The sequence below is a fragment of the Coregonus clupeaformis genome, chromosome 28 (assembly GCF_020615455.1).
Source record: "Coregonus clupeaformis isolate EN_2021a chromosome 28, ASM2061545v1, whole genome shotgun sequence".
NCBI lineage: Eukaryota > Metazoa > Chordata > Actinopteri > Salmoniformes > Salmonidae > Coregonus > Coregonus clupeaformis.
In genome coordinates this window covers 19,823,164-19,836,429 of record NC_059219.1, presented here as the reverse complement: position 1 = coordinate 19,836,429, position 13,266 = coordinate 19,823,164, and the positions used below count along the sequence as shown (strand labels likewise).

Genomic DNA, 13,266 nt, shown 5'->3' with positions numbered 1-13,266 from the left:
CACTGACACTGATTGATGTCAACCTTATGCTTCCACAGTATAGCCCTTAACCAACCTCTTGTTACCAGCCTCTTGCTTGTTGTTTATTGATTGCGTGATTATAACTTAGCTTATAGTAGAGAATGGATGAGTACCTGTGTATAATACGTACCTGTCTATACAGTGGTGGTTCTGCACCCTATACCCATGTGTACTTTCCATGTGTACTTTCCATGTGTACTTTCCATGTGTACTTTCCATGTGTCCACACATTGTCCATAATAAAAGACAATAAAAAACAGTCAATACATTTCTCTACCTGTGTATTTCTTTATTACGTCACGTACAGGACATCATTTACAGTTACAGGACCGATATGCACATACAGATAGGCACATACATACGATATGCTGCTGCTGCTACTACTTGTAATACACCTCACCGCTTAGTTTGATAGACCTTTCCCCGCTGTATATCTCGTCTCTGGTGTGACATAGAAGTAAGAACGCCGAGAGCATGTCGTCTCTGGTGTACTCTCCGTCTACAGACTTCTTGCCACCAGTAGTCACGGTACTACATTTCACAGCCTCTGTGATAGTGACCATGGCCATTTCTTCTCTCAATTTCCCCAGTAGCAGTTTCCCTTGTTCTGCGTGAGCCTTGTCAGTGAGCCTGTCTCCGGGTAGAGCTATGATGTCTCGCGTCTCCAATAGACTCGCCGTGATATCAGTGGCCAGATTGACTCCCTTTCGAGAGCGCCTGTACATGAACACGTCCATATTGGAGCCCATCTTGTTGCTAGATCCCGCACCCTTGGAGGTTCCTATGGTTGACTCGAGCATCCGAGTTTTCTTGGTGACCTCGGATAACACTGCCCATCCCAGGGACATTACGGTGTCACAGTAATAGAGTGTTTCCCTATTGATTGCTGACACCGTACTGAGAACCATAGCGAGTTTGGTCTTTGCTCCTACGTGCTTCCCTAGCATGTACTTGTTGTTGATATGAGACCACTTGCTGTAGAACAGGACCTTGAACCCGGAGCGTAGCAGGGACTGCTCGATTAGATTTTTTACATCGACCAGTGCGTTCACGTAGGTGTTTTGTTCAAATACCATCACCACTGGTACTTCTTTCCACATCACTCTGGGCATAATCAGTTTCAGTAGTCTAATGTGAGCGCATAGCAGAGCAGCGTAGACTCGCGTCACCTGATCCAAATCGCGAATCTCCAGTTCCTCCAGGGCCATAACCTGTGAGAGTGAAAGAGAGCGAGAGAGAGAGAGAGAGATATAGAGAGAGAGAGAGAGACCCATACAACTAGTCAGTGAAAGGGGTATAAATACATTGTTAGCGCTCTGAGGATTTAAACACCCACAGAGAGAACAGAAAGAGGCTGCTGCTAGCCCACAAACAATCATGTTCTGTCCCGCTTGTCAGGCTGCTCGACAGGACGTGGAGACATTGATGAGGACTCCATGGGAGTACCTCTTATCACACTACGAGTTCATGATAGTGTTCACTTCATTCCAGCGCAACATTGTCTTCTACTCTAACATGGATTACGGGCAACTCAGGACCCTATACAGCCAGCTCGTGTCCTTCTCGCCTGCTAGGATACTCATGATAGACACATTGATCTCGGTTTACAACAAAAGAGGACTCGGTAAAGACGTACAATGTGATTCGTTCGATGTTCCTTGCGAGTTGTCAAGGGTTATAACACTTGCAATAGGCAACCAGGTCCCAGAGCAGTTCGTCCACGAGTGCATCTCAAGCTGCAACTGGAAGGGGTACGACGATATGGTACTCGCTGCGTTCGCCTCAGCCGACACTATTCGCAGCGGAGCCCTAAAGTACATGGCTATCATCAAGGAGAGCGTACGGGATATACAATCGCTTCACACAATCATCTCTCTAGCGGTTACAGGGTGGTTGGTGAAACTCTCCGAAGCAAAGTGCACATGTGGCACCTGGACCCAGGCCCTAGACCTGATCTCGTGCTTCGTAGCCGACACGGAGACCACGTTGACGATCCAAGACGAGGCTCGTATAAGCGCTTACATTTGCACACTATTAGACTTGAGCCCCGCTCCCACAAACGGACCGTACCTTTGGGACAAACACAGACCCTTAGATTACAAATACATGTTTAGCGACCTTCTGATTACAGGTCTAGATTCGGATGAAACTTGACAACTCACCACTAGCTTGCCACCTGCCAACTCCACAGCACAGCACACCCCGGCACAGGACCTAGAGCCTCCTCCGAACGTTGGGTCGAGGCACAGGTACGCTCTGACCACGGACCCACGATTCATATATTCCAGGGTGACGCTGTTATTCGACAGGAACTTGTTTATGACCGAGGGCTCGAAGGGAGTGGTGTGGTCGGTCTTGGTGTCGGTGGACGAAGTGCTGCTGCTACCCGTGACTTCGCTCTCGAATCCTTTCGGCGTGACCATGTTCATCAGCTCCTTCAGATGGTTGTCTACAGATATATGTTGAGGACAGTACACTCCCAGGCAGAAGCACGTCAGCCCAGGCTCCCTCTCGTGATACCTACACTTGAAGCTCTGGGACACTACGTGGTACGCGGGCTCTCCATCTTCCCCACGGATATCAGCCACTTTGTTCAGCCACGGGGTGTTGTTGACATGACTTGTGATGTGCACTTGCTTTCGCCCTCTGAACGCGATGTTCGGCAGCACAGCCAGCAGCACCTTAGAACTAACAAAGCCCACTTCGTCCACCAGAATGAGATCAGCGCTCTGCCCTCTGCTGGCCTGAGAAGAGAAAGTGAGAAGGAGACATGTTAGCAGGGGTAACCTGGATAGTAGTCCTAGCATACTACATATCTCATACTACATAATCACACAGTGGTCACGGACAGTGTCATATCATAAAATACAGCCACAGGAGAAGAGCAAGTGGAGAGGAAGGGTGAGATTGGAAGGGTGAGATCTCAGAACGTGGAAGGACAGAGGAACAGCAAGTAGCAAGACGAAGAAGAAGAAGAAGAAGAAGAAGAAGAAGAAGAAGAAGAAGAAGAAGAAGAAGAAGAAGAAGAAGAAGAAGAAGAATAGTTGGGCAGCAACGGAGACCGCATGTCAACAGGCCAAGCATGAATCATTCCCACATAGAGTTAATAGACGATCCCCAATGGGTGAGCTACTGTGTTGAGAATGAATGCTCTTTCAGAGACCACATTCAGGGATACGTGTGCCGAACACACTGCAGCAGGCACGTGTGCTCAGGTTCCAGTTGCTCCTTGATACAAACCATGGTGACGCGGAGCCGATATCAGATGGCCTCATCAGAGTCTTCATGTCCCGTCGCAGCTCTGCTTGTATTTCACAAACCTCAGGTGGAGTTCAGAGGTCCGTACTACATGCCCGATAGAGGGGATTGTATCGAAATGGGTTATGGTGCAAAGGAATACCACCCAGGGAACACGGGTCACTGCTGCACGGAGGTGGAAGGCCGCCATCTCATACTGAAAGCCAGCCTGCCTGTCATGCTCGCCCTCTTCTCGATATCTCTAACCAAAGACTTTGGGAGTCAATATGGGATTGTACACAAGAGTCTAGGGGCAAACACTTCATCGAGCACCACGTCTTTCTCCTGGATGGCAAAGATATTCGAACTGGCTGAGGAGATACAGTTTAAGCACAGGTCCGAGCTGTGTTGCCGCCGAGAGATGTCCTCGGTTTTACAGGACGCCGTGTTGAAGAGCGCAGTAGCCATATCAACGCTGTTCAGCTCATGCAACAAGAAGATCAACCGCTTCATGAAGAAAGTGACTTGCAAGTACAACGACAAGCACTCCAAAAGAGCTGACTTCTATACCATGGTGGTAATGCTGGCGTTATGTCTTTTCCCATATTTAAAGCATCGTGTACTAGGCGACATATTTAACAACAGGACATTGGTGATTATGTGCTTTGACAAGACACGCACCAGACACAACCAGTGGTCTACACTCTCCACGCATATCCACATGCACGTGAACCAGCCAGAGTTTGTAAAAGGGGTGCTTTCCAACAGCGATCTCGCCAGCTCCCTGCCCGCTGTGGTGACGGCCACCTTGGAAAAGTACATTGCCGACGCTAGCTACTCTGACATCGACAGTACTATGTCTGGTACTATGTCTCACAGTCAGACTCTCCGAGACCGCTGCTTCGAGAACCTGGAACAGTGCGAGGTTGGACATCGGACCGCACCTCGACTGGACTCGTCTCTACACCGAAAGAACAAGGAAAATAAAAAACACATGGGGAAAAGGAGGACTCCTTGCTCGAAGGGGTACTACGAAAGTCATGAGGGGAGACTGGAGGAGAAAGTGATGCGTTTACAGCACTCGTAGCCAAAGCTACGGCCACACCACATTTGCGCTGTGTAATATCTTCACTATGTTGTGTTGTTCATTTTGGTATGGTGGTACGCAAGACATGTAATATTCTGTATGCCTGTACAATAAAATGCATCTCTCCCATGCCGGTATGTGTCCGTGGTTGATTCATCCATACTCAATCCATAATATGACAACGGTGTTGTACATGAATGACATATGAGTGAAATAAAGACACACAGACAGACAATGGCTTGAGTTGTACAATCGAGTTCCTTTAACAAGGTGTTTTATTCAGACATTCGTGCACACATATCAAGGGCAATAGAACACAATAAACGATCCAACGGTTATCGTGTACATCGGTTCAAACTGGCACAGGTGATGGTTGGGGTTGTCTTTGGTGATTTCTTGTTCTTCTTTTGCATGCAGACAGGCCTTTTCCACTTGATTGAGCCCTTAGACGTAGTCTGCTGCTTCTGCTTAGGGCGCACCTTCTGCTGACTCTGCCTCTTTTCCACATACTCTTTGAGTAGTTGGTCAGCCTTTGCAGCAGAGTGGTTTTTGCGATCAGCATTGTGCTTCTCCAGAGCCTGCCGTTTCCACTGTAGGTTGACTATGCTGGTTATGGGAGCGTTACCAAACTGCACCAATGCGTCGTAAGAGTGCTCAGGGCCGGCTCTGATTACACTATCAGCAAAGTCTCTCCTGAACGCTATCCCGCAGTGCAAGCAGTTCCACAATTTGTGAGAAGGGCATGTACGCCGAGGCTGCTGCTCTTGTAGACCCTGGGTCGATTGTGTTTGAACGCTCTGGCGCTCGGGACAATCTGAATCCCACATGATCTTGGTCAAACACGTAGATGCCATCGCAGGCCATGTCGTCGGGTGAGTCTCCCATTCGTACGTAGCCATGAGTCAGCTGTCGAAGCGTACAATATGCAGTGATGTGTGAGAATAACCATATGAGAGAAGCTATCTTTATATTGTACGCGGTAGGTCCGACTGTTTTTGTCAACTGTAGCTCAACACCCTTGTCCAAGGGTAATGCGATCATGGAGACTGTCTTAGACGAGGTTATGTTTTTCACTAGACTCGAGGCAGTCTCTATAGGAAAGCCCGATGCTATCAGGTGCTTGAATAACACAACTCTCTCAGCCGTCACATTGTACCTAGGATTGTATCTACGTACTGGGCCTATCATCGCCATGCAAATATACGAGATCAGCTTGTCGTTGGTGCCAGTCGAGGCTGTGGACCTTAGGTTCATTCTCAGCTCGTCGACTTTCAGCTGAGCCCGACGCCTGTCCCCCTCCTCATCAGGGTACTGCGCAGATAGGACCTGGGCTCTGTTGCGGCTCATATTGAGCGAACCGTAAAATTGGTAGAGTGAACGCAAGGGGTATGCGCTCAGATACCTGGGAGCCTCTATCTCCTCCAGTGTGTGGCAATGAGATTTGAGTTGGTGGAATATTTCTTTACCCAACGTCTTTTGCTTGATTATCTCGTCCCGTCTCTTGAGCGAATCCAACTGCTCCAGGAACTTAATGGGTTTCAGACTTTCACCCGCGCCTCGATCGTCCTTCGTGGCGTCAGTTATGAAGACACTACCGCAAGGGCCGGCTCTCACCATTTCGCCGTTGTCGTCGATACGGAGATCGCACGAGTCCTCCGCGTGAGTGGAACTTACATTCTTTCCAAACGCACACTGCTCGTGCCTGAGCGTGAAGTGGTAGCACGAAATATTCCTCTTCACTTCTTCCCAGGTGTCGACAGTGATTTCTGCTTCGAAGTAACACTCGGGACACTCCTTGGTGTCCATAGCCAGCTGTGGCACCATTGGGTACCGGAGCATGAGCGAAAGGAAGTCCTGCAGAGAATCCAAGGTGTTCAGGGACTCTTCGCGAGAGCACGTGATGAACTCTCTGCTGAGCTTTGCGTAGACACCAACTGCTTCGGACAGTGTCAGCGGTTGATTTGGCCTTCTGACTATGGTTTCGCCCTTCTCCACGCCTTGGATCGCGAGCCACACCGTGTATTCGTTGACCTGTTTGTTAGAAGGTCCTTCGGGCGTCGAGGCTGATCGCTTGGGCTCATGAAATGAGTCTGCAAAGTTTTGCAGTTGTGAGTCTATCTCTCCCAGCAACCTTGCTCTGCACGCCAAGTCGTACAGGTTGATCACGCTCATTGTCATTCTCTGGCCTTGGTGAGGCTCGATCTCAGAGCCTCTAGCGCTCCCGGGGCTACCACGTCTGTGATCCGTCTCTGACCCTGCCATTCCGCTAGACACACCATGAGTCCTATCCATCTGGGGTCTCGTGAGCACGCCGGGTGTTTCACGTCGCCTCTCTCAGAAACAGAGGGCCAGAGTGTCGTTAGTTGAGCAAATGCAGATATGCCAGTGTCGCTGATAAAGTTCTCGGGCATGGCGTAGTGTGAGGCAAGCTTGCCATTCCCTGTCCAAGGCAAGCAGGCCTCTATCGCTAGGTTGTGCGGTAACTCCCTGAAGGCGTATGCCAGGGCGCCCACTCTGTTCCTTCGTCCCGTGGTCACCACAATACAGCGGCTGATCTCACGAGCAAGTTTCAGCATCTCCTCTCTCCCCTCACTCACCACAATTACAATCTTCGGGTGGATAGGATACACATCGGGGGAGACTCTGTCAGCCAGGGCAAGCGTTCCCATGACCAGGTTAAGAACCCTCTCGCCCGCAGCGTCTGACGAGCCGTGTACAAACACCGGTCTCAGTCCACACCCGTACATCAGCACGGTGCACACATCGTACGTGAGAGAGAGGAACTTGTGAGGTTTGTAATACTTGACAAGCCTGCCGTCGTTGTCCAATCTCACCCTGGTCCTGTAGTCGTCATTGTGGACAGGTTCGAAGAACACATGCCCTTCGTTCAAAGGGAGACAGGGGACAAATTCAACCTCAAGACGGGAATCGAGTACGAGCCCGAAACCCGAAACTCCCCTCTCATGCCACTCGCAGTTCACAGTAATGGGTTCTGGAGTTTCTTCTTCTTCTTCTTCTTCTTCTTCTTCTTCTTCTTCTTCTTCTTCTTCTTCTTCTTCTTCTTCTTCTTCTTCTTCTTTCCCTCGCTTCTCCTTCACTTTCTTGTTCATCGTCACTCCTTTGTCCTTCGCTCCCTTGTAATTCGCTCCCTTCTACTTCACTTTGTTGTTCATCATCACTCACATCCGATCCACTTTGTTCATGATCAGCAGTCCCCTCAGATCCACTTTCTTCGTCAACATCCCCACCCGAGGACTCTCCATCGCTGTCAGACAACTCGGGTTCACTTTCATCGGAGCTCACGACTTCACTTTGATTCTGTCTAGCCAAGGACTCCTTGTAGTCTATCAGGTACCAAAACCTCTCTCTCCTAGGTATCAGTTTCCCATCAGAGCACCTCTTCCAGTCTTGCAACCGCTTGCTGTACCAAAAACACCCCGTAGAGTCTCGAGCGAGCGCCTCGGTGAAATCAGTCCTCCCCGACTCCCATCTGTACTTTAACTTTGACACCTTCGAGCAAAATGAACTCGGGTCCGTCTTTGACCACGGTAAGGGTCTCTGCCAGGTTTCGGGTCCTCGGATTCCCTTGGGTAGACAGAGCAGCTTGCAGAACTCCCTAAGCGAACGGTTGCAACGAACGTGCACCTCTTTGCAGTCACTCTCCCCGCCTGTGGCGCTGTCCACGGGAGTCTTGATGACAGCGTGCAGCCCTGGATCCCCTTGCATTGCAGACACTTTCAAGGTCCCTGGGTTTGAATGTAGCACCAGGTTGCCACCGGAGTTGACGCGAATGACCCCTTTAGACTTGGAGAGCAGAGCAGTCACATCCTCCCTAGTGCCACAAGGCCCTTTGCAGGAGACCAGGTACCCAATGCAACATGTTTTCAGAACATCTAAACCCGGGGGCAAAGTGTGAGTCCAACATTCTGTCACAGAGTCCGCCTCAGGCGTGAAAACAGTCACAGTCCGCGATCTGAAAGGTCCCGTAGCACCAGCGAACCAGGCCAGCGCCCGCTGCAGGTAATTGTACACGCCGCGTCTTAGACATTTTATCTCCAGCTCTTCGTGCACCTCTCCCGAGAGCATTCTACACGCTAGGGCCAGGACAAACTCAGACGCTGAGCACACCTCGTTGTGGACAATCAGACTCTGGTCAACCGGAACGTCCCGCTTGGTGTACTCATCGCTGTGGACCTGGTGACACGGAGAAGCGTACCAATCTCCGGCCTGGACTATCACGATCAGGTTTGCAATTGGCACCAGAGCGTTGCGTTTGAACTTGTTCAGTCCTTTGTTCACCACCTTACAAGTGCCTCTGGTCCACACCTTTTCGGTAGGGCACGTCAGAGCCCGGGAGCACAAGGAGTCGAAGCCTCGCCATGCGACGGGGTCCTGGATTCGAGCCGTCCTAGAGTCTATCTCCACACGTCCGAGCGGTGCGAGCCTTTCACTCACCAGTTGGCCTCCAGAACTCTTTAGTCGCAAAGAGAAACTGACAGGAGGAGCGGCACAGAGCCACTGTGCAGTAGCGTTGCTAGAACCCAGGCCCCCTATCGCGGTCAGGCTCTCAGAGATAGGATATTCCAGCTCCCAGTCTTGCTCTTGATACTCATCACCCGGGGCCTTTTTGAATGTCCACCGGGTGCCTATGAGTTTGGTCCAAGACCTGTCGTTCACATCGTACCCCTCTAAGGGATCCCGGCCTCCGCTGCGCATGAACATGTCGTCGATTACGGAGCTCTTGTTCTTACACTTGATGCGTTCATGCCCGTCTATCGGATCGGGGCCTGGCCACTCGGGGTCCTCTTTCTTCAACACTTCGGTTCTGTACAGCGAGCTGCTCTCTACAACCACCGCCACCGATTCAAGCTTCTGCACCAAGGGTCCATTGTCCCTCAGGTAGAAGAGCGGGGACTCTGAAGCGAACGCTATAGTGTAACCGTCTATCACAGTGGTGCCCGGGTAGCGGTTGACACCGTAGGACCTGCTCACTAGCCGCATGAAAGTCCAATCCCCCAGACTGGTCCTTACGTTACTCGGGAAACTCTGTACATTTTCAAACTCGAACACGGGACCGAGCGTGCTAGAGTAGGCTCGCAAGAGGAGCTCCTCTTCGTCTCCGCGAGGCAACAGCTCGCAGCCTTCCCAGAGTTCGGAGGGCTGTACGGGCTTCGGGTTGCAACACCTAGACAGCAGAGGCGCTAGCCTGTGATCCTGGGCGCACAAGAAGGCCCCAATCGTGTTTGTCCTCTGCCTCTGAGAGTGGAACGCAGCATCCATGCCCCTGGTCCACACCGATGAGCCTCTGTGTCTACTGAGGGTGATCAACTTGCACACAGGGAAGCAGTTGACCCTGCAGCTTTCCGCCAAATGGCTCAGGAGAGCGTAGACGGGCGACAGCTGGCCCCTGCCATGCAGGGTGAACTCGTAGTCGAGCATCAAGTCTCCCACGGTCATGTCCGGCACACATGGGTGTACGGCTCTGTAGAACCATGTCAGACAAGCGCTCACGTCAAAGTTCTTCTTGGCACCCCGTGTGACAGAGACCCTGGCGCAGTGTCCGAGTAGCACGGCCTCGTCTAAGCACGCCTCGTATACGGAGCCGCATTCCCCCCTGGGCCTGTCAGCCCTAACCATGGAGTACCGATTCGGGGAAGTTTTTATTGTGAGGTTGAGATTGTATTCAGACAAGGGGTAGGACAGCATGTCTTCTTCACTCTCCTCCAAATCGGTTTCTCTGGCTATCTCTATTGAAGGGAAGAACTCTCCGTCTCCTATGGCTGAGGGAACCGTAGAGGAGGCAGGCTTTCGCCTTTGCAACTCAAGCCAAGATCTCTTATACAGAGGCTCCTTGAATCCAGGGTCTCCGATCGAGGGGGTTTCGACCGCAACATCGAACAGGCCCTGCTGCATCTTCCTGCGACAGGTCTTGAAGAGACGACATAGTTTATGTTCCTCGTAGCCTCTTGCGTTCTCGCTACATATCGCCTGCTCTGTCCTCGACATCTCTACAACTATACCCCCATCCGGCTCTGCGACGGCTCCCGAATTGCTTTTCGTGGCCGCTGTCTTGGGAGAGTAATTGAGCTGAAAGAAGCAGTCACTACAATCGATCAATGGACTAGGCAGTGACTTGCCTCTATTGTTTGGTCCGAGGACGCACAGGTCATCGGTGAGCAATGTGGGTTTCCCTAACCAGCGTGGTTCGGGTACAACTCCGTCTGTGTTCGGGATCTTCAACATAGCTCTGCTGTACCCGTGCTTGGAGTGAAACACGCCGCAAGCTCTCAATATGTTCAAGTTAACCAGCCCCAGCGTCCGTATCCCCATCGTGATCCACTTGAAACTTGAATCGCATCCTCTCCCCCGCCCAAACAGGACCAAATGTCCCGTTCTATGTCCAAACCTTGGCACGGTGGAGATCACTCTGGATAGGTTTGCAATGACTTGTTCTTCGTAATCGGTGTCATCCTCAGATTCGCAATCAGAGCTACAGCTCTGACTTGCTTCGCCACCGTCGTGATCATCCTCACATGTGTCTTTGCTTTCCTCATTGTCATCTCCCTTGTCACCTCCCTTAGTGTCCTCACAGTGGTCATATTCAGCCTCTCCCTGGCTGGAGTCCTGGCTTTCCTCGCTGGAGTCCTGGCTTTCCTCGCTGGAGTCCTGGCTTTCCTCACCTTGCTCCCCTTCGGTGTCATCGTCATCTCCCTTGTCATCTCCCTTAGTCTCCTCACAGTGGTCGTATTCAGCCTCTCCCTCGCTGGAGTCCTGGCTTTCCTCGCTGGAGTCCTGGCTTTCCTCACCTTCCTCCCCTTGGGTGTTTTCCTCCCTCTCCTCACCGGATACCCGGTGTCGGATTTCACAATATCTCATCTTCCAGCTCCTCGCTCATTACCTGCTCTCCACCCGAAAGCTCCAAGCCCGCGAGCCCCGAGTGTACCCTCGGGTTGGCCGAGACGATCTTTCTGAGTTCAGATAAAATCAAATGAGATTTCACCGTCACCTTGACACGGCTCTTCTCCGAGGCGACAAAGGCTTCCTTCAGACACAGGTACGACAAGAGCAGAGCCTGAGCCTCTCTCAGGCTCAGGGTTGATAGGAACGACAGCTGGACGGGGCTGCTAGTGAGCTCCGATTCCTCCACACTTAGCTGCCTGAAAACATCAAAGGCGTACATGATAGCTACACAGCCCGCAAAACGTAACACCCGCGGTGCGACAATGTCCATGGTCCCCGGTAACAGGCACACGGATTGATTGAAGATGTGCCCGCTCGACCTGAACCCTCTCGGTAGGACCCTGTGATACTCGGCGCTCCTTAGGACGTCCAGAGTCGGCATCTCTCCGGAGGAGCGAGCTTTCGGCAGGCGCCCGTGTTCGTCATCTCCGTCGTCGAGGCCGCAACATATCACGGCAGGAGGCACGCCCGGGATACCCCTTTCGACTCTAAACGTAGAGCAACCGAGCGGGAACCATTCCGTTATATAGCCACTCGGAGCCGACGTCTTACTGTTCCTCAGCTGAACCGTCCCCCGGGCTCCCCTTGTCATGGCAGCCCTCCTCTTGGGTACAATCACCACAGCGTCTCTCAATATGTGTCTCAAGACCACAACGTTCTCATTCTCGGAAAGAACAGAGAACCCCGAGGGGAGTCTAGTCATGTCTCTGAGAGAAGCCAAGCCATCACGATCACGGCAGCAGCTGAGGACGCTCGAGTGTTCGTCCGCAAGATGCTCGTCGACGAGATGTTCGTCGGGTTTAACCTCCTTCGGGGTGCCGATGTATCTCAGCATCGAACCTGGCTGTAGAGGGTCCAGGTCTCGCAGGTCCAAATCTTTCCCTAGATCAGGCAGAACGCATTTCAGTTTGAACGCAATCCCCAAATTGCAATCCCCCATAGCCAGAGCGCATAGCGTGCGAACTATATCCTCTCGACACCCTTCGTCGAAGATCATACACATATCGGTCTTCCACGACGCGACCAAGCTGTACAGAGATAGGCCGTCCGTCGTGTAGATGTAGCCCGATTCCACCTTCAGGCCTCGAATGTCGAGCTCCTTGACCGTGTAACACGTCGGCCACTTTGAACACGACGAGCCTGCCAACGCATCATGCGAGTCCGAGCGTCTACAGATCACCAGCGAAGGTGGCGCTCCAGCTCGGCGGCAGCCTCCTTGTATCCTAAAAGCCACGTCTGAGAACACGGACAGGGTCTCATTGAAAACTGCGAATGCGCTATCCCCAACGGCTAGTTTCCTTGGGAGAGGGGGTTCGGTGAAATTTTCGATTTGCACCACACGACCTCTGCTGTCGAACGTTGTGAACGCACCCTCGCCGGTCCTCACCCTGTACACGTTATTGGACATGCCGAGGAGGGGTGACAAAGAAAGACACCTCTTCAGTTCCCCATTGTACAAGAGCCGGCACCTCATCTTGAACCTAGATACCCATTCCGGATCTAACTCTGCGAATACATCGCTGCGGCCGCCGAACAGGCACCTGCGTTCATCGTCCGTGAGCTGTACCTTTCCCAATCTGAGGCAAGTGTAGACGTAGAACATGTACTTATCACACATGCGAACGAGAGATCCCCAGCTATACCTCTTGGAGCTCACAGTACAGAGAGGGTTGCCTCGTACCCGATGAACGGGCAAGCTTGTATCGAGGCTATGGACAGCCCGAATTGGCCCCTTTCGCTCTGGAAGAGAGACCCAGGGTTTGATCATTCTCTCTCCCTGAGGGACAACTTGACCAGGGTGGTTAAAGATATCTTCTCAAAATACGACAATGTCTTCACCAATGAAGCGATGCCCTTTGTGAACCAAGGCTCGGTTCAGCCTGCATGTCGCCTTGCAGCTCTCAACGGGGACACAGGAGACACAGCGGAATCAATGGAAGAGGGGTCCGTATACTATGAAT

The 13,266-nt window shown here is 51.8% G+C and overlaps 1 protein-coding gene across 1 annotated transcript in view; it reads right to left on the bottom strand.

Moving 5' to 3' along the window:
* Positions 1-310: 310 nt before the first annotated feature.
* LOC123482107 overlaps positions 311-13,266 on the bottom strand; it is a 30,634-nt gene continuing 17,678 nt past the window's right edge. Inside the window, exons 2-3 of the mRNA XM_045208418.1 lie at positions 2,184-2,765; positions 311-1,232 (exon numbers count right to left, since the gene is read on the bottom strand). Coding sequence (XP_045064353.1) covers positions 402-1,232; positions 2,184-2,450 — 1,098 coding nt within the window. The 5' untranslated portion in view covers positions 2,451-2,765 and the 3' untranslated portion in view covers positions 311-401. The remainder of the gene's footprint in view (positions 1,233-2,183; positions 2,766-13,266) is intronic.